This window comes from Candoia aspera, chromosome 2 (assembly GCF_035149785.1).
Source record: "Candoia aspera isolate rCanAsp1 chromosome 2, rCanAsp1.hap2, whole genome shotgun sequence".
Classification (NCBI taxonomy): domain Eukaryota; kingdom Metazoa; phylum Chordata; class Lepidosauria; order Squamata; family Boidae; genus Candoia; species Candoia aspera.
In genome coordinates this window covers 47,872,345-47,900,261 of record NC_086154.1, presented here as the reverse complement: position 1 = coordinate 47,900,261, position 27,917 = coordinate 47,872,345, and the positions used below count along the sequence as shown (strand labels likewise).

Sequence of the window (27,917 nt, the reverse complement as noted above, 5' to 3'; positions counted from 1 at the left end):
AATGGTAAAGATGGTACCAGTCAGTTCTGGCACATTTTGCTCAGTGTGTTGCAAGTGTGACCAAACCCCAAGCATGCCCACCCTATTCTGTGCCAATGAGAGAAACAAAATGGCACTAGTGCGTGTGTTTCTAGATTAGAAGGAAGAGTGCCAGCTAGGTTTATTAGTTCAGAATTGTTTGCAGATTTTATTGCCAGAGAATCCTTAGATTTTAGAAAGGGTTTGCGTACTAGTACTGGTGTTGAGTATTGCTGGTTGCCAGAGCTTAAGGTTTGTGAGGCTTTGAGCTGTGTGCTGAAGGACTATTGGAATGAAAAGAATGAAGGCAAACTGGAAGATAAGGAAGTGCTGGCCATGAGCCCTGTTTTGCTGCCCCAACGGTACTGTAGAGGACTAAAGGAATAGTGAGGAGTGTCTGTGGAGCTGAAACACCGTAGGAGCTGAATTGACCAGTGGTGCCCTTGATGGTGCTTGTATCAATGGATACTATTAATGGAGAGCCAGTATGGTCTAGTGGTTAAAGCACCAGGCTAGAAACCAGGAGGCTATGAGTTCTAGTCCCGCCTTAGGCATGAAAGCCGGCTGGGTGACCTTGGGCCAGTCACTCAGCCCAACTCACCTCACAGGGTTGCTGTTGTGGGGAAAATAGGAGGAAGGAGTATTAGGTATGCTTCCTGCCTTGAGTTATTTATAAAAATAATAAAGGTGGGATAGAAAATAAATAAATAAATACTACCTTTTGGACCCCAGCTTGTAAGGCAGCAAGAGGTGAAAGAAAAATGGCAGCAGATTGATAAACTAGATACCAGTGTTTTTTTCACTGAGAAGTCAGAGAGATGGAAAACAGTTAAAGCTTTGGGGTAAGATGACCAGCGAAGCATGGCAGAAAGACACTTGTTAAAACGTGGTTATTCCAGAAGACCTTCTGTAAGTAGTGTTGTCTGAATGAGATGCAGCACCATGAATGCTACTGTTGGTTGAGATTATTGTAATTTCTATTATTATTATTAAAGTATATTGTTGGCTATGCCGTTCTTATAATCAGTTTTGACTGAAATAGTAAAAAAAGTTATTAAAAATCTGTAATATAGAGGTTACTTTCCCCTCATCCACTAACTAGGAGCTACATGCAGTAAACTGACCCACACTCAGGATTGAAGGAAGTGGTGTATGGATGTGAGAGAAGCAAAGATGATATGCAAGGATAGAAAGGAATGGAGAGAGATAGTGAATGGTGATAGTGAATACTAGCTTTAGCTGTATTTCCTTATCTCCTGCTTTAATTCATTTGGCTTACTATTCCTTGCTCCTGTTTTATGTTTTGCATGTGGTGGCTTACCCTGAAAGAGAGTAGTGTGATTGTTATGTATTCACATAACTAGAAGAAAGAATGACAGTGCCTTTGTTTAGACTTTAACTTAATTGAGTGATCTCTGTCGGCGAATTAAAAATGCTCCATCTGTAAAACTGGGAGAGAAAGTAAAGATCTTCCCAGTGAATTTACGAACAAAAACAAAAAATAAAATAAAATTCAGATTAAAATGTATCCTTAAATTACATGATGGTTTTTCTGTTGCATGAGGCATTTAATATTATATTTCATGTTTGAATCATAATAAACTTCAGTTTATCTGATAGGTATGTCCCTCTCCATCCCTAGTGCACCTGCAAAAAATGTTTCCATTTATTATTAACTGAAACTCCTATCATCAAATGTGTTACTTCTAGCTACTGTTGGATGAAATAAGCCATTTAAAATTGTGGCATAAGAAACAGACTTATTTCACAACAAATGATAGCTAACGTAATTAGAGTTTAGGATTTGAGTGTGGCCTGAATTGGATGTGATCTTAATAAACAAATGTTAAGAGGCAGCTCCGAGTCCTTTTGTGCTGATGCTGGAAAAGACATGGAAGAAGGATAATGTGCACGGCCAAGGACACATCTAGTCTCATTTCCATCGTGATCAACCATTATTTATTGTGATGTATGAATGTAGTTGATGAGTGATTGCAGTGATTATTTCTGTCTTTAAAGATGAACAAGTAGCTTTGAAGAAGAAACTAAAAGAAACTTTGGAAACAGAGTCCAGATTCCACCAGCGGCAGGCAATTGATACAGTGAAGAGCTGCTTAGAAAAAGGACAAAACGCTCATCAAGTAAAGGTAAAAAATAGAACATGTTTACTGTATCCATTGCTTGTAAGAAAAATGCTTACATATAATTTTACTTCTGCCTCCACCTATGCTGTTGAATAAAATAGGTGCTTCCATTTAACTTGCATTTATTTATTTTTTGCTTGTCTCGTTTTGTGTCAGAAGTGCACGAAATAGAAAGGGGGAAAGTATTAATTAAAATTTCAAAAGTTAAAAACATTTAATAAAAATATAAAATTTATATAACTCTGGCCCAACGCTGGGCCACATTGATGGCAGTGGTGTTTCCGATCAATAAGTCACTTTGTGTGCGTGTCGGTCCCAAAGGGCACTGTAAAAGATGGGTAGTTGTTTGGATATTGCCGCATTCGCAGCAAATATCCTCGCCCTCGGGGAGAACCCCCCATTTTTCCATATAATCTTTAGTTCTGGCCAAACTAGTGCGCAGTCTGTTTAAACATCTCCAAACTGTCCACTCCTGCTCTGAACCTCCAGGCAACTCCTGGATGTTGTAATTTAATTTACATTTATTTTTTGCTGTTGGACCACAAGACATTATCACAGCTTGGGGAAGTTGTCTCCCAAACACTCCTAGAATTCGTTACGATGCATAATACAGGAGGTGGTTGGTATTATTTTGTGGATAAAATTAATTACATAATGTATGATTGCTTGTAATGTAGCCTTCGTTTTTTACATTCCTCTTAAAGTGTAATGCTTGAATTCACCAAGATGCTTTGTTTATAGATAACACTTTCAGATGATTTTGCGGCAGCAGAAGATGCCCATATTCAGAGATCTTCAGCCACTGAGTCTAGTGAAACTTCTCCTAGTGTGTCCAGTGGTCGAACTGAACAGTTCTCTAGTTTCAGTTCTCCTGATTTGCCAGCTGCTATTCGAACAGCATTTGTGTTAGGGGTAAGAATGGATTTCTATGCAATGTTCTCTATTATAAGACTTCCTACTCATGGAGTGCCCTTCTCTGGCAGTTTCTAAGAGATTGGCTTATGGAACATCATTTGGAGTTGCCTTGGTATACTTTTAAGGCAAATAGAATGAATCCACTTAGGACCACACTTTGCATAAGTTTTAATTTGTGAAAGGTGAAAGGTCCCCTGTGCAAGCACCGAGTCTGACCCTTTGGGGGGATGCCACTTTCATGATGTTTTCTTGGCAGACTATAGCGGGGTGGTTTGCCGTTGCCTTCCCCAGTCGTTACCTTCCCCAGCAAGCTGGGTGCTCATTTTATCGACCTTGGAAGGAGGGAAGGCTGAGTCGACCTGAGCCGGCCACCCAGCTTCCACTGGGATCGAACCCGGGTCGCGGGGAGAGTTTCGGTTGCAATGCTGCCACCAACAACTCTGCGCCACGTGAGGCTCATAGGTTCTAATTTAGTTGTAGTTAAAGGAAATGCAGAAAATGAAAAATGCACTTAACTGCTCCCAAAACTGCTCCTACCAGTGGAAGGTGATGGGCCAATTCCTTGTACATCCAAACTGCATCTTCCAATTCTGTTTCAGGGGATTGAGAGACAGCTTTGGGAGTGGTACAGACTATAAGAAAAAGAAGAAAAAGTCCTATTAGATAAGCAAACTTTTACTTGTTTCAGGTTGATTTCATTCATTGAAATCCAAGGCACTATGCTTGCTGAAAACAATTTTTAACTTGCTTTCATTATGAATGATGAAAATGTAATTTACAAAATGAATGCAACTTTTCAAACCATATATGATGTTCATCGAATAGCTGCTCCACAGTGACCTGATTTGTACAGTGTTTTGGACTCTTTATTTTACATCATAAACAGCAAAGTTCCTGTATTTGTGAAGATTATTCGGATACCTAGGAATGTGCGTCAAAAGCTATATGATTAAAACTAAAGTTTAAAATTAAAATGCCCCGATACAACAGATACCTCAAGCTCCAAATATATGATGGATCAGCAAGGATTTTAAAGGAACCATCTTGAGGAGGTAGCAAGTTCAAAGACAAGAGGCATCAGAATCAATACCTTAAATTGCAGTCAGAAATATATTGTGACCGACATAGTACCCACAATATGAGTTTCCATGTTGTAGTGCAAAGGCTAAAGATTAAAATCAAGCTGGATAAACTGAATTTATTCAGCTTCAGTCTTTTTATTATGTACATATATATGTATGTCTACCTACTGACAAAAGTAAAGGGGTAATGAAAATAACCAGTGTTCTTCTTTTAGGAAGCAACACCAGTAGAGCACCCTTTTAGTGCTGTGAAACGTGAACAACAGAAAAAATGGCTTGAAGAGCTTGATAAGCAAAAGGAAGCTGACAAGCTGCGAAAAATGGAAGAAAAATGTAATTTTTCCAAGGTAGCCATGGTTATAAAGGCCACTTAAAATAAGGAAGCAATTTAAAAAGTAGAATGTCTAATAAAAATGTTTATCCAGTTGTTTCCTTAGAAAATAGAATTACAGCTATTCCATTCCATTCCATTCCATTTATTCTAACTGAAGCTACAAAGTTGCCTGTTCAAATGTCCTAGTGAAATAAAGATTCCAGTTACCATACAGCTGGGGAGGGTGCGCGGGTGGAGGAGACTAACCCCAGCAACTTGCGACCTTCCCTGCTGGCTTCCCCATTGACTTTCTGGAGAAACTGGCAAGGAAGGTTGCAAATGGCGATCACGTGATCACAGGGTGCTTGACAGCTGGTTGTAAGTGTGAACGGGTTGCCAGGCACCCAGATCGAGATCATGTGACCACGGGGCTGCTGGGACAGCCATCACTCCGAGGACCAGTTGTAACCACATTTGTTCAGCGCCGTCGTAACTCTGAATGGTCACCAAATGAATGGTCGTAGGTCAAGGACTACCTGTATGGGGGAAAGCTTTGTTCTTATAAAGCCACAAACCCTCTAGAAGCAATTCAGTCTAAAAACAGCTAAGCACCCTGTTCTATGCTTCTGTTGTGTAGCTAACTCTTTTGTTTGGAGCTTTAGAACAGAAAATTTGGACATTTACTTAAATATCTTTTTCTTGGTATTTCTTTAGGGTGAAGAGCATGACAGGTGGACAATACATTTTGATTCTTTTAAGAATCATATGAATTCATTTGTACAATATCCTTTAAATACCACATATCAAAAGACTCCTGAGACTGCACAGCCCTCCCAGGACTCCCCTGACCAGGCAGCTTGTACATCTGCAGCTTTGTCTCATCACACACCTCTAGAGATGGAAATTCCAGGAAAAGCCATTGGAACCCATATTTCAGAGCCAAGTCAAAAAGCCAGGTGGTTGCCCAACGTTTTCCTTCCCAGTTGCAGCCAAGCTTTAACCAGCATAATTTATAAAACTCTTATTTCAATACATTAGTTTTAGTTGCAGTTTGTATTCTGTATTTATGTTCATTCCTACAGAATATTTTTTTCTTAAGATTTATCTCATTTAACTAAAAATACTTCTTGGGGAATAAAGCTACTTGTGCAAAATTATTTTGAATATAGTGTCTGGTCTCCTGAAATGTCAGAGGGCCTTTTTACAACACTTTTATATGTTTGTGAAGTGGATTAAGTGGGCTGCAGGTAGCTGATGAATCCAAGTATTTACTGTATTTTGCTTCTCCATTAAGGGTAGGGGAGCATTCAGACTGGGAGAGGAAGCCAGAAGTTTATTTTTCCCCACTCAGAGCTGGCTGCAATGCATTAGGGTAACAAGGACTGTTGAATTTCTTGATTGGGATAGATATGTAGTCCTCTGCCCAAAAGCCCTAGGAAACCTGGAAACGGAAGGGTAAATTTGTCAGAGAAAGTTATAGGCAGAAGCTCCAGTTTTTTTCAGCACTGTTTTACTTAAGGTGGTTTTATTTTTGCTCACATTTTCTTTGTCTCTGTTTGTTTGTCTGTTAATTCCTAACTCTTCTGTGTAGATCTAGGCGTCCTATAACTCAGTTCAGCTCTCTTATTCCCCAAGTACCCACTTTGTTTGTTGGATTTATTAAAATGACATGGTTACTCCAATGTCAGGTTTGTAGTAGCATTACGTAATCCAAAATTGCTTGGGACTAATCACCCTGTTTAGCAACTGGAGCAATAAGCTTAAAGGCCTAGCCAAGCAGAAGGGTAAGCACCTGTTCTGCATCACCCAGCTTCCACAGAAGCTAGATGGCAGTGGACCTGGGACAGCAGCTACACCCAGACATCTTCGGACTCAGGTGTGAAGGCTGCTGGCCTAGTTAAAGGTGGACAAGTGACCCTGGAAAACGGTGAGGGGGTGGGAAGATGGAGATTCTAGGAAAATATGTGGTCTTTTGTGACAAAGAGCTACAGTCTGTTTAATTACATATCTTTCCAAATTCTCCTCTGCTGATAGTTTCCTTCGTTCAATGACTGCTCTTCTGGATCCTGCTCAGATCGAGGAACGAGGGAGGCGACGACAAAAACAATTAGAGCATCAGGTAAAATCACTGTAATGTTGCCTTTCTGGTTTACTGATTTATGTTCTTCCATAAGTGGAGAAAGCATTAGCACTGGATTGAAAAAAAACAAATGGAGCAAGTAAAATGAACTATGGCAATAGAATGAAGCTTAGAATGTGATTAGGACCATGACACAGCTTCTCTCAACTTAAACCTAATTATTTTTAAATAAGTTTATTTATGACATATACTTCCTACCTCTCAGTAATAGAGGCTTATCTGTATTATTTTTCCTTCTTCGAAGTTTTAAGTGAGCCAGATGGTATCAGAGTTTTATCATTTTAGAATGGAGGTACATTTTGAAACCTCTGGCTTCATCACTCAGCCCTTTTGTTGTTCGTTTGTGAACCACCTTTGTTCACTTACATTTTATTTGCCACATGACCCCTTTCTCATACATCCATTTAGGCAGAAATTGTCCTAAACAAACCTATGGTAAATTTTGTCAGTAGCAGAAAGCATAATCTCCTAGCTACTGCTTTTGACTTCCTCTCTGAGAAATCTTCCTCTTCGTATATTTTAAAACAATTATACTTAAGACCTAGATAAAGTTTTAATGGTTGGGAGGGAAAAAACCCAAACAAAACAAAATTAGAAGGTATGAATTTGGAAGCTTTTAGCATAAGGTGAAAACGTTGTTATAAATTTGGGTTTTCTAGAAAGCCATAATGGCGCAAGTAGAAGAAAAGCAAAAAAAGAAACAGGTGGAAGAGGAACAAAGAAGACTGGAAGAACAAGAAGAAGAGTGCCGGCTTGCTAGAGAACAGGAATTGATGAAGAAACAGTTTGAAGAAGATCTGCTGAAGCAGAAACAAAAAGAGGTAAACATTCACAGTAGTCCATGGCAATAAACTACCAATCTGTGTCAGCCCCAGATAGTGGTATTTGATGCAGCTGAGAATTTCTGTTTATTAAGAAGCATAGTGAGGGGAAGGGTTCTGTTTCAACTACTCTGTAGCTGTGAAGATACTGTTCAATAAAGCCTGGTGAAATTGCGGAGACCAGAGAGATGGAAGACCACGTAAGTCTTCTTCACATAAGTCAGCTACTAGTTCGGCCACTTCTGTATTAGATCCGTGCCCTTCTTGGTTGTCAAGGGTGCCCCGGAGGAGGCACGTGATTGGGTCTGGGCGGTGGGTAATTCCTCTTTGAGAGGGGGGTGCTCTCGCCGGCTCTTGAGGAGGTGGTGGTGCGTCCTCTCCTCAAGGGGCCATCACTCGACCCAACCAGCCTGAACAGTTTTTGTCCAGTCTCCAACCTCCCCTTTTTGGGGAAGGTTGTGGAGAGAGTGGTCGTGTGGCAGCTGCAGAGGACCCTGGATGAAGTGGATTATCTGGACCCTTTTCAGTCAGGGTTCAGGCCAGGTTATGGGACTGAGACAGCATCGATTGCACTCTTAGATGACCTCTGGCGGGAGCAGGATGGGGGCAGTGCGACCATCCTTGCTCTTCTTGACCTCTCAGTGGCCTTCAATACCATCGATCATGGTATCCTTCTGGACCAGCTTCAGGAGTTGGGGGTGGGCAGCACAGTGTTGTGCTGGTTCTCCTCCTCCCTCCGGGGTCGGTTCCAGTCAGTGTTGATAGGGGGGGAAGGGTCCAGCCCACGTCCCCTACTCTGTGGGGTGCATCAGAGCTCGGTTCTCTCCCCTCTCCTATTTAACATCTATATGAGACTGTTGGGGGAGGTGATCCGACGGTTTGGGGTAAGATACCATCAATATGCTGATGATACTCAGCTTTATATCTCTACCCCAGACCGTCTGAGTGATGCCGTGGATGTCCTGACCCAGTGCCTGGAGGCTGTAAGGGCCTGGATGGGGTGCAATGGGCTTTGACTCATCCCAAGCAAGACTGACTGGCTTTGGGTTTGTGGGCCTCTCGGTGCTAAGGTTTTTCCACCTTTGGTCTTGGATGGGGTTGCACTGCCCCAGACAGACCCAGTGTGCAATCTGGGGTCCTCGTAGACTCACGGCTCCTGCTCGAAGAGCAGGTGGCAACTGTGGCTAGGAGGGCCTTTGCACACCTTCGGGTTATGCACCAGCTGCGCCCATTCCTAGACCGAGAGGCTTTGCTCACAGTCACTCATGCCCTCGTAACCTCCCGTCTGGACTAATGTAATGCGCTCTACATGGGGCTGCCCTTGAAGAGCATTCGGAAGCTTCAACTGGTGCAGAATGCAGCTGCATGGATAGTAAATGGTGTCAGGTATTCAACACATGTAACACCACTGCTACGGGAGCTGCATTGGTTGCCGGTGTGCTTCCGGGTGCGATTCAAGGTGCTGGTTGTCACCTTTAAAGCCCTTCATGGCTTAGGGCCAGGTTACCTGAGGGACCGCCTTCTCCCAGTTGTTTCTGCCCGCCCAATTTGATCTAGTAGGATGGGTATGTTGTGGGTCCCGTCAGCCAGGGAGTGTCAGTTGGTGGGAACTAGAAGGCGTGCCTTCTCTTCTGCTGCGCCTGCCCTCTGGAACATCCTCCCTCCAGAAATTAGGATGTCCCCGACCCTGCTGGACCTTTGTAAGGCCGTGAAGGCCTGGCTTTGTGCCCGGGCCCTCAAACATGTGGATGGTCCCGTCTCTTAGCTGTATTAACGTTCATGCATTGCTCGCTTGGCAGCCATGTATATTTATTCTGTATTTATTTTATATTTTAACTGTTTTAATTGTTTTATGGTTTTATTGTTGTAAGCTGCCCAGAGTCACTCGCTGAGATGGGTGGCTATAGAAATCAAATAAGTAAGTAAGTAAGTAAGTAAGAGTATCAGTGTTTTGGAAAGATCTTTCAAGCTTGGTATAGCTCATCTTCCCTACTAGCAAGCATCAGTTTTCAAAAGAGTTTAAATAAAGTTTGCAACAAATTAGAACAAACAAATAGGCTCTTGCTGTATATAACCGTGAAAGTTAGGACACATGGCTATAGATGCCTCAAATCTTTGCTATTTTTGTTCCGAGATATCAGGATGCCCTCAGGTTGTGCATGAATTCCTTAGGTGCAAGTGCTGAATGTGGGGAAGCCCTGCTCTTTGAACGGAGTACCATACAAGGATACCAGGCTTAACAGCCACCGTGGCTAAGTTTTACTCCTCGGCACAAGCCACAATCACACTGCCCTTTTTGGCTCTTTTCACAAAACTCAGATGTAGAGATGAACAAAAAACATTTTGCTCTTTTAAAGTTTAAACTTAGACTTGGTCAGTTTGAGTGTTCTGAGCATGAAATAAAACAGGTGCATTAAGAGTTCTGCTTTGAACTTAAAATAAAATGTGCTGTTCAGAACATAACAATCCCCATCCCCACCCCAAGTTGCATAATTTCTGACTTTTCTGAGCACTGGCTGGCTTTTTTTTTCAAAAATTTCCTGGCCTAGTTAGTAAGCAGGAAGGGTCCATCATGTCTCTGTTGCTGCTGGCATAGACTGGCTGGGGTGATACGGGAGTGGAAGGTGACAAGGAAAATAGGAACTCAGCAGATGGCCGGACTGAAACTGTCTGCTCACAACTGCATGTTTGCCAGATAAGTTGTTGCTATGGATTTTTTCTTTTAGAACTCTTTGCTTTGGAAAAGTTAAGAGTTCACATGACTAGTTCAGTGGGTTGAATGTGTGTTGCACTTTGTAACATACAGCTAATGCAAAGGAATGTGTGTTTGCACAGCTTTTGTTAATACTGCTGCAGTTGGGTAAATGTAAATAGTACTTGTACATTGTTGGTTTGCTAACCTTTGGGGTAGGTACACTCATTCTCGTGTTTTGTTGATGTTGAGCTTTGTGCAAAGATTCTATGTTGGTTCGGGCTGGTTTGCTGAACTTTGGTTGGTATGTGCATTCTGTACATGCTTTTGCCGTTCTTATGTTGTTATGCAGTTAAGAGATAGCAGTTCAGAATAACATAGTTGCTTTGTTGCACTTGGGCCTGGAGGAAAAGGAATGTCAAAATTCACAGAAAATTGGCCAAGGAGAGTTTTTTTAAAAAAAAATCTTAAGAAATCCTCATAGCAATGGGATGAAATATTATTTGTGCCTGTCTGCCAGGTTTCTATTTAAGCTGGACTTGTTTACTCTCTGGTTGGGAGATGTGCTAGTTGAAAGAAATATTTTAAAGATTAGCTGAAATTGAAAAGATCGGTGTTCTCTCAGTGGAGGTGGTAGGGTGGTCTTCCTGACAACAATTTACTTCTTTGTCTGTTTTACACTGTTAATAGCCTGCTCAATCCTAATAGACTCTAGGTGGGATACAGCAGAGTCCAAAAATACATTAAAAACAGATGTAAATAATAAAAATCAACAGTTTTAAGAAAATGGACAAAAGAAGCCATCCACTTAACTTGAGGGCCAAATATGTGCTCAAACAGTGCTGCTTTGGTCTCTCTTTGACATACCCATAGAGTACGGTCCATCTGTACTTCCAGGGGCAGAGCACTCCATCAAGTGGGAGTCACCACTGTGAAGGCTTGTTGCCTGGCCCATGCTTCATGAACCTTGCAAGGAAGGGGACCTGCAACAGGCCCTCTCTAAATTACTGGATTGGATGGGCAGATTTTGTTTTGGCAAGGCTTTGCCCAATCTTTTGTATGGCTGCACTGCACAAAGCTTTAAGGGCGATTACAGCACTTTGAATTGGGCCTGGAAACCTTTTGGCCTGGAATTGGGCCTGGAAACCTTTTGGCAACCAACATTGTGAGTTCAGAATAGGTGTTACTCCCATTTGATGGGGTGGACCTGTAGCTGAAGCTGTAGCTTCCATGCTGTCTCCAAAAGCAGCCCCGTGTACGCCCATTGCAGTAGTCCGGCTGGCTGGTAATCAAGATATGAGTTGCCAGCACCAGGGCATCTTGGTCCCGGTGAGGCAGCCAAAGGTACTAGCCAAAGCAGGACTGTGGCTTCCCTGGCCTCAGTTTCCATCAGCTGTTTAAAATCTAATCTGAATAGATCTTTAATTAGGTGATAGCAGTGCCCAAGTTTTTCTTAAGGGAATTTATTTTAAAGCTTCAAAAATGTTTTAAAAATCATAACCTCAACCACATTTTCTGCAGTTTGGGTAGCAGGTAGTTTCCCTAAGTCTTGGACTGACCAATCCAAAGCTATCTACTGGATCATCCTGGACTGGATGTCAGGATTTTCTTCCACTTAAGCCTTGCTCAAGCAACAAGATATTCCTGAATTCTTGATTTATGCTTTTGTCCTCATCTGTTTCTTCAATGAGGGCTGAAGCCAAACAAGACACTATGCAGATGCTCTCACCATTCAAGGCTTAGAAAGAGATGCAGGATTTAAACCCTGAAACTGACTGATAAATATGACTAGATTTCTAGATTCTGCAGTAGGTGATCTTTGTGTTATAAAATCATCTTTTGCATCTGTAATTAAAAAAACACTTACCTGTCTGAGCCTTTCTGTTGAGTCTTCTGTTGTTAAGTACATGATGTGTATGTACATCCATAGAGATTTATTGCCATGCCTGGGATGACGTTCTGACATCTTTCTCTCAGTTAGTTCCTCAGTTCTGTCTGCTTGCCCCTTTTTCACTTCTAGTTGCTATTTACCCCCTCCCTCCCTTGGCAGTATCACATTAGAAGAGTCTTGAAAAATACTTTATCTCTAGCACGTACTCATACACTTTTCTCCTTTGAAAATCCTATAATATGCAAACAGAAACAGGTAGTGTTTTAAACAGATTCAGTATTTATTTTTACAGTACTCTTTTGCTGAGTATCTATACTTTTTTTAATCCTATTAGGAAATCATGACCCTTAAAACAAATGAGTTGTATCAAACAATGCAGAGAGCTCAAGAATTAGCTCAAAGGTTAAAGCAGGAGCAGCGAATTAAAGAGTTGGCTCAGAAAGGACATGATACATCAAAACTGCAGAAGAATCTTGGTGGCGGTAAGTATCACGCTTAATAAGAATAATACAGAGCTGAATTAAAATACGTTTCTGTGTTCCTTTAAAACACCTGATGCTAAAATATTTCCAAACAGCAGTTTTTGGAAAATGTTTTGGAAACCATTTTGAGTCCAGTTAATTAGTTAGCTATGCTGTACTGTAACTAAACCTGAGGACATGTAACTAGAATATTAACCTTTTTTCAATCTACCACTACCTCACCTTTCCTCCTCAATTTTTTTTCCCCTTTAGAATGTATTTCTGTATATTTTTGTGGAGTTCTTTTATTTTACACATACACTGTTTTTAAAAGTAAAAGAGGAAAATGCTGATACTTCGTGCACCTGGGTGGGGCCATCTTCTTAGTTTGAAGAGACCCATTTATTGGCAGACATTGGGGTGATATTTTCACATGTATGCATGTTAGTTAATGCACATGCATACTGTATATGTAACTTCCTTCTCCCTACTCCCCCCCACCTTTCTCACTGGTGTTTATGCTAAAATTATTGACAAAAGCAGAGGTTTGAATTCAGCATTAAACTGATGATAAGCACAGAGTTGGAGCATTCTTTGAATGAATGACTTTCCTTCTGTTTAGGTGATGTGCCAAAAGAGAATAATTACACCGACTTGAATGGGGTTTTAGAGACCCATGATCATCACAAGCACTGTTCTGCAGAGAATAGCAGCGAAGTAAACGAGAGAGACAAAACTAATTTCTCTCCTCGGAAAGACACAGCTGTGCAGACAGGTACACTAGCTCATTAGACAACTTCCACTTTACGTATTTCTCCACACTATATTATGTTGGCAGACTTGTGTCCAGCAATCCTCTTTGGGGTTACCCATACCCTTTTGCTAAGTGGTAGCAGACCTTCCCACAGGCTACTGTGACACTTTTGCAGATTTTGTAGCTGACAAAATTTCTGAACAAAATATGTCCAACTCTGAACAAAATTTGCATTTGTTCAGAGTTAGACACAAGTTGGACAGTCTGTTGAGATGACTTGAGCAGTGTCTTGAGAGATCATATGGAATACCTCTGAGTTTGTAGAAACTGAGGAAATAGATAGGATACCCTGGGCATAAGCTCTGCTTCCTGTGGATTGGATTCATGCCATCTGTCTCCTCTGGGCAGCTGGACAAGGGATGGTGGCTGAAATTGGCTTGTGATAAATGCCTTTTTAAGTGGGGGCAGTGCTACCTGCCTTGCAAGAAGCAGTGGTGGATCCCCTCCTGAAGGAGCCATCTCTCAAGCCAGCCGCATTGGAGAACTTCCACTCAATCTTCTTCCCATCCTTCTCTTCAATGACAATAGCTCCTAGAGAAAACCTGTACCCTTTTCAGCCTGAATTCATACCTAGGCATTAGCCAGATCAGTCTTTATTTATTTATTTCAATTTATAAACCGTCACAATAGAATGACCCAGAGTGATGTACAGAAAATTAAAAATACATCACAAAATACAACATAAAAACCAACCACATAGCAAATGCAAACTAGACAACCCGTGACCTGCTGAGTCATCCATTCAGAGATATTTCCTTACCTAAACAGAGAAACAGAATGACCATAGGTGGGCAAAAAACTGGTGCATGAGCAACTTCCGACTTCCTGCTGGCTTCCCCACTGACTTGGCTTATGGGAAGCTGGCAGAGAGCATTGGAAATCAGCCTCCTCCTTGTTGGCTGACCTGCCTAACAACTTGCCACTTTGCTGGGGGGAGGGGGAACAAAGGGAGCTGCAGACCACGAGGAAAACTGCACCCCCACTCCCCATCCTGGTGTGTCCCCAAGGGCCCCCTCCCTCCAGGGAGGAAGAGGGCTCACCTGTCAACCACCAGGGCCCCCAGCCAGCCCTACTGTGCCAGCAGGCATCTGAGTCACTTCCTCATCCTTCCCTCGCTGCCCACCGCCGTTAAGAGATTTCAAATTTCAGCCTCAGTTCCAAAGCAGCCAATCACCATTCCCCCATCCAGCCTTGCCACAAGCCGATTGGGTGCAGGGGGCAGAGGGAGGCAGGAAAGAGGTCAGAGATATGCCCCTCCCATCTTCTATGGCAACCTATGGATTTCTGGGAAGTATAGTCAGAAGGCGCAGCAGCCCTGAAGCGGCCACAACTTTGCCAAATTTCAATCACATGGAAGTAATGGGTCCTGGATTTTGGACCCATTCTTTAAGTTAGTCTGTTTAAGGTACCTTGCTTCAAAAATTGTTGCCCTGTGATGCACCGTTTCACCCAATTGAAGGTTACAAACAGACACGAGAGGTTTAGAAGTATATAGATTGTTTTTCCTAGAAGGAAATGAATGTTGCTTTGCCAGTTCAATAAAATAAACTTTGTTGAAATACATTATTTTAATTACCGTAATAATGTAACTTGCATTGCAATATCATATACTGGAGATGATTTCCATTGGATTTAATGGTCATATACTCACTCACCTTGGAACAGATCACTTTAAGAAGAGTTTGAGGTAAACGTTATCCCTGCAGTTTTAAATTTGTTCATTAATGCTGAATGTTTTTTTTTCCCTCATCTTGGTTGGTATTCAAAGTAAAATGTTTAGAGTAGTGTTAGTTGTTATAATTATAAGTGATGTTTGAATAAACAGATCTATTGACGGAACTATTTAAATGTGTGAGTGTCTGTGTCTGTGTCTGTGTATTATTTGCTAGAGGTTGCAGTCACTGATTTCCACACTGATTCTGAAGTTTCTCCTACGCCAGTTTGGGAAGGACAAATGGACTGTGCATCTCCAGATGTTGCTGTAGAATATAAAATGGACATCAGCAATAAAAGAAGTAAGAAAGAAGCACAATATCTAGATAAAAAGATTTCAGAAAAAGAGAATATTATCAGCTGTTGCAGTTGCTATGAACAATGCTCCCAAAAACAGAAACATCCCAAGGCAGTGGGGAAAAATGGGAAAAGGCTGGACTGGAACATAAACAAACCTTGCAAAAGATATATTCCAGCCTCCGAGAAATATCCTAGACTCCAGCAAAAGCAACGGGAAGAAAAGAAAGCACAGCGACAAATGGCACTGCTTCACTTGGTTGAAAGAAACAGCCCTGGCAATCTTTGCAAGAAAAAAGGTGTTTCTCCAGATAGAACCCTCTCACCTCGCCAGGAAGAAGATGAGGTCCAAAGTAAGGTAAGTGCCTTCAAAACGTGACGATGACCTAGTCATAAAGCACTGTCTAAGTGCTTGCAATAGTGGTGAATTGAACATCACACACAGAGAAATGGGCTGTAACTGAAAATAGCACAGAATCATCTTTAAATATTTGAATTACACTTTTCAGAACAGACTGAGGAGGAAAAATAAATGCAAATTCCTCCAAATCAGCCTCAAAAGTATTTCTGAGAATGATGTAGGCTGTTGTGCAGTGCTAACTATTACTACTACTGCTGCTGCCCCTCCTCCTCCTCCTCAAATAAAAGAAGAAAAAAAAGAATAGTAATATAAAATTAATTCAGTCCTTAAATTTATTAAATCCAAACCATATAGAAACATTTGTTGTGTCTTCTTATTTTTACAATATACATTTCAAAAATTGATAAGGGATACATCTTGAAGTATTCTTTAATATCGGGAATAGAATTTTTTCCCCACATCTGTGATCAGTAGAGCCAGGGTTTTTAATAAACACAATATTTTCTGATGAATTTAATTCATTAAGTCATAAGATATATATTTTACATGTCTTAAAATTTGGGCCCATTGATTTTCCAAAATTGGATATTCCAGTTCCTCATTCCTCATTTCATATATATTACCAATGTTTACTTTCATCTTATTTATTTTCATCTTATTTTTTAGTTTTAAATAAAATTATATTATTGATTTCACTTCAAATAGTGTCCTAACAGCCAGGAGCCACACTGAGATAAGGAACAGGTCTCTAGTATTTTATTGCTGCTACATAACAGGAAAATCCTAACAAACTGAAGAAGCGTGGGAAAAACCCAGACATATGAACCCCAAAGGTCAAGGCGGGCCTGATCTGTGTCTCTTGGAATGGCTACCTAATTCCTCAGTGCTACGCATGCGCTTTACAGCCTGGATGGGAGCCCCCTGCTCGCCATCCTTACTCATGACAAATAGTATCTTTTACTGATTCTAGAATTCCAGGTATCTCTGAAACTGCTGAAACATCTAGACTATATTGTTTGGTCAATACATGTTTTCATTATATATCCTGCCAAACAGATGATTTAGTTAAGTCATACTCAGCAGTCTCTCAAAATCCTTAAAATGAGCACTATCCATTAATTGATTTAAGGTATTTATCTCTTGCTTGGCCCAGGACTTCCAATAAAATAGTTTACCTTCTATCTTAAAATTAGGATTATTCTGCACCAGTTTCTCATGTGATTCTGGATTAAAACTTAGCCACTTACCTATTAATGACCAAATATATCTGGCAGCTTTCAAAGCTGGAAAAGACAATCTCTGTTTAAGTTGTCCTAAAACTTGGGATTTCAAAGGGGTGACACATTTCCTTCTAATCAAGCCCAGAGTGGGTAATACTGAAAAAAAAGTTATCATTTCATAGCAATATAGATTTTAAACTAAAAGTCTAGCAGTAAAGTGGAAAGTCTGGCAATTAAAAGAATCAGCATTATAGGACAATTTAGCTAAAGAAATTTGAGAGCCTTGATTTGCCATTAGAATTTTCTTCCTAATTTATTTGTATAAATTGAATTAATAGTGGAATCCCTCTAAAACTCTGCATCAGTCTAGAGGTACTGTAATATTCATTTTAATTACATTAATCTTGCCCCAAAGACTCAAATGATAATTCCAACCATTGATTTATATCCATTCAAATAAAATCTACTCTATTCTGACCTGGCTATTCTCCCAGGCTCCCAGGAGTACATTTTAAATAAATAAATAAATGTAAATTTATCCATCCTAACCCCTCCAGCACAGCCGCTTTTTTGGGTAACTAAAAAATAAGGATAAGATACAGATACAACAGCTAGGTCAAGAACACTGAATTTCAGAGGGTAAAATAAGAAAGAGCTCATTACAGAATACAGTGTGGTGAAAATAACTTGTTTATTTATTTTGGTCTTATTTTAGGGAGAACAATCTCCAAAAAATAATTTATTTGAACAAAGGTAGGTATTAGTATTTCTTTCTCTATTGTATTCAGTGATTTTGTCTGTGTGTGTACATGTATAGAGCTCTCAGATTTTATGAATTATATTTAAAAATAGAATTACTGTAAATTCTAATGCTTTAATGATTCCTGTTAGAGAAAAAAATTGTACTGAGAAATCAAATGTACATTTGTATGAGTTTGTTATTATAGCAAATATCAAACAACATCCTACAGCACAGGCTGTAAAAGGTAAGTTGATGGGATTTCCTTCTAAGATAGTGGCTATAGGATACCCTTAATATTTAAATCTTGTTCTTAATATTTGTTATTATTAAGTAATATTACTAATTTGTATAGTTGTTCTTAATATTTAAATAAACAGTGTTAGCTTTATGCACTTGCCCCTGCAGTTTTGGATGTGAACAAAAGACAATTCCTTAAAGAGTGCGCAATTTTATTTTAGAAATAGATGGGGAAGCAGCATGAACAGGGTGAACACAGTTATACAATCTAAGCTTCATTTCAGTTGGAATAAGAGCAAAGAAGATTTTGAGCCAAGTTGCTAGCAGATACCATGGATCTGATTTAACCTGTGTTACTGAGTTTTAACAATACTGTGATGGAGTTGAGTTTTTAATTTTATCAAGTAGTCAAGCGTCAAAAAGTCAGTTTGGTGTAGTGGTTAAGGCACTGGGCTAGAAACTGGGAGACTGTGAGTTCTAGTCCCGCCTTAGACATGAAGCCAGCGGGGTGATTTTAGGCAAGTCACTTTCTCTCAGCCCTAGGAAGAAGGAGTTGACAAATGACTTCTGAAAAATCTTGCCAAGAAAACTGAAGGGGCCAGTCCAGGCAATTGTTAGGAGTCAAGACTGACTCAAAACCACACACACACACACACAAAGAGAGAGAGTCAAGTATCAAGTAGTTTTCTGAACCTGTTGATATCAGTGTGAACTGAACGTGAATTGGTTTCCAAGATTCATCCATTTTGGTCCATAGCTCTGTTGCACTAGTTTTTTACAGAACATTCTGGATCATATCACAAGAAATGAACTATTTATGTGGGCATCATTGCAACACAAGATAATTATTATCACTTCTTGATCCTGCCTCCAGCAAAATTCTTCTTCTAGTATGTAAATGAAGAATCTATGGGCTTAGCTGTAACAAGGATGCTTTTACCAGACAGCTGGTCTACTGGCCTCTTGGCAGCCAAAACCCACTGTTGGGTTGCTGTGGACTGTTGGGACCTCAGGATTGTTGGAGGAGGTGAAATAGCAAAAACCACCAGCTTCCCTCAGCTTCCCCCAGTGATGGGCAAACCGCATTGCTGGGAACCCTTCTTCTAATAGGCCTGCTTTCACATTGAAAAGCCAGGGATGAAGAAAGTTCATTCTTTTTAGAGTGATATTTTGGAGGAGAAAGGAAGATTAATGATTTTCTCTGTTCTTTTGGGCAACCTGAAGCAGTGGTTATGAGAGGGAGTACAAACATTAAGGGCTGCTTCTCAGTGACCAAATTTTCTAGCAGAGGGAGGGAATCAGCCTTGGGATATATGGGGGGATTGAGGTTGTAGTAGGCATTAGAGTTTGCATGTAGGTGATGATGGGATGGTGACTAGAGTGTATGTAGGGATATGTGCAGATTGTAGTTCCAGAACCACACATGCTATAATGCAGGAATCGCACTCTCTAGCTCTCAAACTAATTTCATGCAACTGTCAAGCTATCTAGTCTTCTCTGCAGCCAGTTCTTTTGGAAAGAGGGTGCCAGAAAGTGACAGCAAAAATGAACCCCCCCAAAAAAGAGTCAGAGGTACAGAATATGTCACCGCCCATTTTTGCCTTGGCCCCATCTACTTCAACTTCACTTTCTATATAACTCCCAGTGAATTACCCATCAACAGAATAAAGACTGTTCATGTGGAAGGAGATCTGCATTTTCAAGATTGCATTTAAATATAGACAGAAATTAATGGTAGATAGATAAAATGAAGAAAGCTCTCTGCTTAAGATTAGTTTCTGCAGCTGAATTGTTTGTTTTAAACAGATCTGACTCCCCACCTGTTCCAGCAGTTAAAAACAGATTACATCAGCAAATAAAGACTTCTGATTCCCCAGTTCATAATAGCAAAAATGGAAGCCAGAAGAGTATTTCTACAGATCAGCATCGGAGTGAAAGGCCTCTTCCAAGTGCTGAAGCTGAAAGGCCTCCTTCATCTCACTTTGTTCCTTATGTGCGAACAAATGAAGTCTATTACCTTGATCCAGATGCACCCTTGACTAGGCCCTCCACGCATGAGCCACAATACCAGCAGCTGAATGGTACTGCAGTAGAGCATTCAAGAAATACTTGTGGTTAATGAATATTCTACTATTATCCTGCATTATTTACTGCTTGTTCTAAAGTGCTGTTTTAATGCAGGACTAAACAAAATGAAATATTGGTTTAACAAAAAATCATTAATTTTAAACCTATCAGCCTAAACATAAATATATTCTAGTTGTAATCTGATGTTTCATGGAGAAAATCTATCCATGGGGTTGCTAAGAGTAACCACATAGATCTCATGTTGTATCAGTGAATTTAGAATACCACTTCTATGAAATTATATTTTTGGATTTGCTGAAGGTAAACTAAACTCTTCAGAATGCTGTATATGCACTGTCTTCCTTCCACACACATTTCAAGTTAAGACAAATCATAATTCACTCTTGCACAATATTAAAAATAACACTGATTGTTTACAGTACAATTAATTGTATCTACTGTATATTTACCTTTAGATGCTTACCATAAACCACGGCAGATTTTTAGCTCCGATCACATAAGGGATCCTCTTTTTAATCCTAACATGGTGAGAGACAGGCAGCAAGCCATACTCAAAGGACTTTCAGAGCTGCGACAGGTACTATTAGTTGACTTCACAGTACACCACAGTCATTTGATACTAAATTTTCATGAAGCCCACTGATACTGCATTGTTTACTTGGGAATTGTTTCATTCTAATATCACATTCTGTTTGCAGTCTGCTTCCATTCTGTAAGAAAAAGTTTGATTAAATGGTTGTAAGATCTAATAGTGAAAGGAAAAATAAATATATTTCTTTCTCAATTCAGCATAGGATAAGTGGGCTATTTAACTGTTAGAGTGTTATTTACATGAGTGATGTACTTCTACATAATTCTCATATATTCTGCTTCTGATGAACTTTTCCAAAGCTTTCATAAAATAAACAATTTATGAAACAATTAGAGCCATGCAAATTAAGGGGAAGATTGCTTCAAACTATGGACATAACAAAACTATGTTCTGTTTTTTATTTATAATTATGTTTCTACGTCTTAGATTGGAGAAATTATTCATAGCTGAGAGGAGACTCTGAATTCCATAGCATATTTACGAGGAGATAGTGATCATACAGCCATAGACACTATGTTTACAACAATTCTTATAGGATTAATAGAGTTGAATATTTAAGAGTTGAATCTCCCATTTGTTGAACAAAACGCTTCTGTTTTACTTATAAAGAGTGATTTTATATGATGCTAAAACTGCACAGTCTCCTTATCCAAAAAACTGGTAGAAATTTGTGTCACAAATTTTCTTTCCATCTTATACTTGTTATGAGTTACTCTTCTTGAATAAAAAAGAAACTATAAATATGTTCTCCACTTTTAGCTCTCCCAGTTTTCATCAGTCACAATCCTCTTGCTTTTCTCGCTGATTAATATAATAGTCAAGTCCCAGAAAAAAAATTGTCTTTCTGACATGTTGCAGGAATAGCAGAACCATAGTAGAGTCTTCCACGTCTTCTGAAAATTCTTGTATTACTTTTTTTAAGAGTCTTCATATTAATGTCAAATTATCAATATCAATATACCAATATATACTGTATGTATCTTTTTATGCTTTCTAAATGTTTAATATATCAAGTAATTCCCCTTTTAAACATTGTTTCTACTCTTTAATGTTGAAAAATATTTGCATAATAATGTGATATTCCTAATATTCTGAAATGCTACATTATGTATTCCTTCATTTAGGAGAATATCACTGTTACTATTATTAATATGTTTTAATAAACAACTAGCATTAATCTATTTTAAAAACCTTTTAAAATTAGTTTGCATTACCCTTCCAATAAATTTAAGTGACTCTCTGTAGTCATCTGCAACTTGCAATACCTTTCAAAGTACCCATTTGTCATTAGCTTCCACTTGCCATCATAAGATAATTCCAGAGCTAAATACATCTGAAGCTGCTTTTGCTGCACAGACTTTCCAGAAATTGTGTGGATCATTTATTATTTCATGTGTTCCCACTTTAGTTTTCTGTACACAGTAGATTGACTATGAAGTATGGCAGAAATAGGCTTAGGTGATGTTACAGAGACTATACCATCTAGCTGTTCTGTTCTAGCTGTTTTGATGGCATCCATTCATTAAAGCTGCTCAGGCTTTCATGCTGAAAAGAAGTTTGAAGAAACAAACCACAGATTTATGTCCAAGTTTCCATCATCTATTCATATTTCTATTGTTTCTGCCCCATATTAGTAAATGACCTTACTTCCATGCAGTGTAGAAAAGTATAGATGAGGTTACCTGCCTTAGTTATATCAATGCCACATGCATTGGTCAGTCTGCCCACATTTAGGCCAGTGTGCCATACCTACAACCAAAGCCAGGTTTTACCCAAAGCATGCTTACGCTCTTCTGTGCAACCTGGGATCTCTAATGTAGAGACTGCTTTGCAACTTAACCTTCCATTGCCTACACCCCACAAACTTAAGAGTGTACTGCTATAGTGCACTGATATACATAGACCCAGGATGCATAAAAGTAGACTCAATGCATTGGGAATTGGCTACTTAAGAAATGTGTGTGGTAAAACAAGAAGAGATGGGGTGAATGAATGAATGAATGATGAGTGGATTGTATGTTGATTAAAATGATCAGTACAAGAGAACATTGAAGTGATGTGGCCATTCAGGGAGAATGGATGAGGATTGAACTGTAAAAGAAATACAAGAGAGCGAATGGAGAGGGGAGAACAAAAAAAGGCACAGGTGGATTGAGTTGATGAGATTCTCCAAAAAAAAAATTTGTTTTTAAAATTAAGAGCAGAAGTTAACATGAAGCGTGTACAGATGTGGAAACAAGGATGCTTTGCAAGATACGGAGAGGTATAGCAAATAGAGTTGGTATGAACTAAATTTAGCTATATCCACTTTTTCTTATCTAATGTCTTTAATTTGCGTTAACTGTTTTTATATGCCCTTCTGTATTTCGCATTGCTTACCTCAAAAGGGAGTATGGTGATGAATATGTGTGTATGTATGTATCGATCAATGGAGTTACCTTCATATCCTTTTTAATACTCCTAATCCTGTGATATTTTTGTCCATACTATTTAGCAGCATAAAAATTCTAGTTATTTCTTATCAGTAAATAGACTTATGATTCTGTCTTCAGTAATTTGCGTTACAATTGTTCATCCAGAAAGCAAAAGTGCATCTGAGAAAGACAAGTTCCAAATGTGTCTAACAGAAATGTTCTGCAGCTGTAAAAGATAATAGTATCCATTGAGTCTATCCCTTTTCTCAGTGCAGGAAAATAAAGCATTCCTGACAGATGATGGTCCAGTCTCTGCTTGAGCACATCCGGTAAAAGAGGAATGTACCACCTTGTAGTTGGTTCCCCTACTGTAGTTGGCCATTAGTTTTTTTTTCTAACATTCACTGGGAACTTTAATCCATAATTCTGTGCTGCGTGTGGGATGATGGAGACCAGGCTTGACCTTCTTCTGGGTGGCATCCTTTCAGGTTTCTGAAGAGTGCTACCATATCCCACCTCAAGGTTTAACATACCCAGCTCTTTCAATCATAGGATTTAGTTTCAACAATGATTATCTTCAATGTCCTCCTCTGAACCAGTCTGCAATTTGGAAGTTGTGTTTTTGTTGGCCCCAACTAAAATGACATTTGCCTTTGTTGCAACCATATTACACTAATGATTCTCATTCAGTTTGGAATCAGTTAACGATTCTAAGTTCGTTTGCAGAAATCCTAGTGCCAAGGCAGGAAAATTCCAGGTTTTTATAACTTGGCAAAGTTATTCACATTTCCAAAGTAAATAGTTTTTCAGAGATTTCTATAATTTCATTCTCCCCTCCCCACTCTTTTTACACATCTGGAAATTGGATAAGTATTCCCTCTACCTCTTCATGCAATTCATTAAATAAAAATGTTGACTAGAACATGACTGAGGGCTTAATATTGTGCTCTATTCAACCCCTTCTCTGAGTTGATGACAAACCACTGATTATTACTCTGAGTGATTTTTGAGTAAGCTGCACATTCTTTGAGCATGTGATATTTTCAATCTGGCTGTGTTTTCATGGAGCAACTAATACCCTGATATCTTTCTCTTCCTTTTGTTTTGAACATATCTGAAGAATCTCTTTTTGTTGTACTTAGCATTTGCCAACCTGAACTCATTAGCCTTAGTCTTATACCATCTCTATAATTCTGAGTGATGAGCTTCTTCTTTGGTGACCCCCATTCTCTTTCCACTGTCTACATGTGCCCTTTTTTGTTTTCAGATCTTCACAAACCTTTTTGTTAACCTAGTTTGGCCTGCATTTTTTTCTTCATTGGATTTACTCGTACTTGGGTTTTTAGAATCTTTTTTAAGAACTCATACCAATCTTGAACACTTTTCCCAAAAGCTTCTACAGGATCCTATTTATCATCGGTCTGAGTTTATTAAAATCTACTTTCTTGAAATTCAAAATACACAATTTATGTTACTTTGCTTTATTTTCTCTTAAAATCAAGAACTTTGCCATTAAATGGCCACTTTCATCCAGCATTCCTGCAATTTTCCTGGACTAGTCAAAAAATTCTGGAGACAGGTTGTTGTATATCAGACATTGGAGTAATTATGTCCCCTATTGTTATTCCTTTTGGAAATATCTAGCATTTGCTTTTAGGTATTGTCTATTAACTTTTCTTTGGGCAGGCAATAGACATTATCATCAAATATCGCTTTTATTTTTATTTATTTATTTTTCGCATTTCTACTACCACCCATCTCCCCCCAAGAGGGGGACTCTTCTCCTTTTCTTAAACCCAGATGCTCTCTAGTGCATTGCCAACTTCAAATCCATTTACCGTATATACTTGTGGATAAGCTGAGGATTTTAGGCTCCAAAATACACCAAAAACTTGTGTTCGACTCCTCCATAGTAATCATACAAAAGTATCAATGGTCGGCTTATCTGTGCTTATATCCATGAGTATATATAGTACTTGGATTTCTGAGTACATATAGAAACTTTTAATGGATACTTTTCCTTCATCATACTAAACTTGCCTAGGCTTTTATACAGAAAAATAGAATGGGTGAGATATTGGTTCTAAAAGAATATGGATGAAACAGCCAGAGAAGTTCTCTTACATTGCTTTTGGTTATCACACTATTCAGGTTTATTATTTTATAAAGGCTGGATACCTTGTAAGAGAATCAGGAATACCTCAATTCAGTAAATAGCTTAGACACACATCTATGCTGAAGCAGATCTGTCCATATCAGCATTTGTTTTGCTATTTTGGAAAGAAAACCTTACTCTGACATTACAATCCTTTCAGTATAGGTCAGTACAAGATTCCAGTGCAGCCAGTTCTACAGACATTTTTGTAAGATGGTGATAAGTCGCCAAACTAAGAAAGGTGTTCATGCTGACTGAGCATGAAATTAACCAATTAAGCCAAGACATTTTTCCTATATTCCTATTCAACTTAGGAAAGCTGACCAAATTAAGAGTTAAATTTTACTTCAACGTGGATAATAGGACAGTCACCTCCATTGCATCTGAGGAAAGCAGAGTAAAGAACACTGTTGCACCAGTTGTACCCAGTCATCACTGCCACTGTTATCCACCACCTGCCACTTGAAGTGACCGTATCATTCTGCCTAACTAAGCTTTATTATTGGATCCAGTGTCATATTTCCTGCTTCTTTGGAAATGTCTAGTTTATGTGTTTTAAAGCTTAGCAATAGTCTGACTTTGAAACATCTAAATTTGTAACACCTGTATTCACACAACACATCAAGCCATGGTCCCATCCTAGTCTCTGATTGTATAATTAACCACATCATTGTTGAAGTTCCTAGATCATATCCATGGCAAAAACTGTGTCAGGAAAAGATGGAACAATGCAATTAGTCTTGGAGAAAAAAAGGTTGGTGACCAATTTCTAGACTTATATTTGTGTCATCTTATTGGAAGATCTTACCAACCAGAGAAGATGGGAATCCAGACTGTACATAGTCATACTAATTTTGCATAGAATCCTGTCCATTTCCTTAGAAGTCACCTGCTCAAACTCTTCCCAGATAACCTTGGAAGATATGTCCCAGGCACCTGTCTATAGGATTTGCCAGCTGGGATCAAATTCTGGGTAGATCTAAGTGATTTTATCTTCCAGATGCCTAGAAAATTTCTCATAGCTTCCTGTTCTTCCTAGCTATCTTCCCCCAACAGGATCTGGGTCATTCTAAAAGGGCCACTGGGTAGGATTCTGCAGATATAGTAACTAAATACAGATAGTTCACCAATACAGATAGTTCAACCCTGAGCTCTCCCTTGGGTTTGGTGTGACTCATTTTTCTGCCAGCATCATTTGGGGTGTCTCCTCAGCTGCTTCATCTCCCAGAGCTGCTCAGTTCATCAAGGAGTTCCCTTGTATTGGAGAGCTAGTAGAGGCCACATAGTGCAGTCTTGTCAAAGGCCACAGATGCCCCCCTTTTTTCCATTGGGCAACTGAATTCTTAGAAGAACTGCCCATTAGAGCTTTGGGAAGATCCTCAATCACTCCTTGGAAATCAAGTGATTCCTTCAAATGTCTTGAGGTCACTGATCAGCTGGGTTCTCCTTGTGGAAGTTGGTAGCACCAGTCAGTTTCAAAGTAATCAGAGCATGATCCAGCTATGAGGACAGATGTTAATACCCTCCAGTCTTAGATCATGTCACATCTGCCCTCAAATGAAAAATGTCAGGTGTCTGGCCCTCCATGTGTCAAGCCCACAATGATATGATGCATGTCCATGGTTGTCATGGTGGCCATGACCTCTTGAGCAGCCTCTGACCCCTTTCCACCAAGGCAGGCAAATTGAAATCCTCCAGCACTTTAAGTCTGAGGAATTCTACCACCAGCCCAGTGATGAAGTCAAGCAATAAGCTTGAGCAGACCAGGTAGAGAGGCTGTTGTAGTGCAGCAGTCCCAACTTGTGTCTAGAGCCCAACTTAACAAGTTATCTGCAGGACAGTGCCCTAGATGCTATCAGTACCCTGAATGACAATAGCTATTCCACCTGAAATCCAAATGATCACATCTCGGAGAGGGCAATTCCCTTCCTTTCATTCAGGCTCTGTAATTAAACTTGCCATGAGAAGGCATATTGATCAAATGTTGTTGCTTTGTTACATTAAACTTTGTGTAGAAATATGGTTTTCTGCTTATGCAATCTACTTTGAATCAAATATTTTAAGGATATCAAGAGGTAACTAAATATAGGTGTAATTGTATCTTCCAGTAAAAGCATCTGATCTTTACATTTCATTGCCATTAGGCTTGCCTTCACACCACTGTCTCCATGACTGAAGAATTACAAAGCAAATATTTTAAAAGTCTGTTATAGCAGAAACAATATAATTAATAACTGTTTTCTAGGGCACCATTATAGTTATCTACAGTCCTGTGTAGATTGATGATTGCTGTTTAAAACTGTTCTGTGTTTTGTAAAAGCATTTTCATTTATCGTTCCAGGGCCTCCTTCAGAAGCAGAAAGAACTGGAGACATGCCTTATTCCGAGTGTTTTGAGTCAAGAAGAAAACTTTATTTTACCGCTTTAAGAATTTCAGCTATGATGAATGGATGTTTTGCTGTGTTGGCACTTTATACTACTGTAATTATGAACCAAGTTTGTAGAATATGGACTTTGGTGTATTTAGGGTAAACTTCCAGTAATGGAGGAAGAATTTTATTTCACATAATACTGTATGATGTGACTTTGTTTACACAATATTTGTATAACTAATTTAAATTCTATGTGAGTATTTAGCATGAGAAATAAAATACTTGAATTTTGAATATCCCTGGCTACTAGTGTTGCATTTTGTCATATAAGCAATGGTTCAGATACATCAACCCATGTTTAAAAGCTGTTCCCAGAAAAATCTTAATTAAATCATTTCAAACATACAGCAGTTTTGTATCTCTATGGAGATAATG

At 39.3% G+C, this 27,917-nt stretch overlaps 2 protein-coding genes across 3 annotated transcripts in view; one reads left to right on the top strand and one right to left on the bottom strand.

Annotated features, from left to right (window-relative positions):
* Window positions 1-27,887, top strand: part of CCDC66 (coiled-coil domain containing 66) — a 39,152-nt gene extending 11,265 nt beyond the window's left edge. The window contains exons 7-19 of the mRNA XM_063291773.1: window positions 2,038-2,165; window positions 2,904-3,074; window positions 4,375-4,506; window positions 5,187-5,428; window positions 6,507-6,591; window positions 7,272-7,433; window positions 12,351-12,498; window positions 13,100-13,252; window positions 15,181-15,659; window positions 17,598-17,635; window positions 19,668-19,942; window positions 20,405-20,526; window positions 27,452-27,887. Coding sequence (XP_063147843.1) covers window positions 2,038-2,165; window positions 2,904-3,074; window positions 4,375-4,506; window positions 5,187-5,428; window positions 6,507-6,591; window positions 7,272-7,433; window positions 12,351-12,498; window positions 13,100-13,252; window positions 15,181-15,659; window positions 17,598-17,635; window positions 19,668-19,942; window positions 20,405-20,526; window positions 27,452-27,538 — 2,222 coding nt within the window. The 3' untranslated portion in view covers window positions 27,539-27,887. The remainder of the gene's footprint in view (window positions 1-2,037; window positions 2,166-2,903; window positions 3,075-4,374; window positions 4,507-5,186; window positions 5,429-6,506; window positions 6,592-7,271; window positions 7,434-12,350; window positions 12,499-13,099; window positions 13,253-15,180; window positions 15,660-17,597; window positions 17,636-19,667; window positions 19,943-20,404; window positions 20,527-27,451) is intronic.
* TASOR (transcription activation suppressor) overlaps window positions 20,521-27,917 on the bottom strand; it is an 82,084-nt gene continuing 74,687 nt past the window's right edge. For both annotated transcript variants that reach the window (XR_010067088.1, XM_063291772.1), the window contains one exon: window positions 20,521-20,659. Coding sequence is in view for 1 of the 2 variants with exons in the window: in XM_063291772.1 (XP_063147842.1) it covers window positions 20,631-20,659 (29 nt within the window). In the remaining variant the exon portion in view is untranslated. The remainder of the gene's footprint in view (window positions 20,660-27,917) is intronic.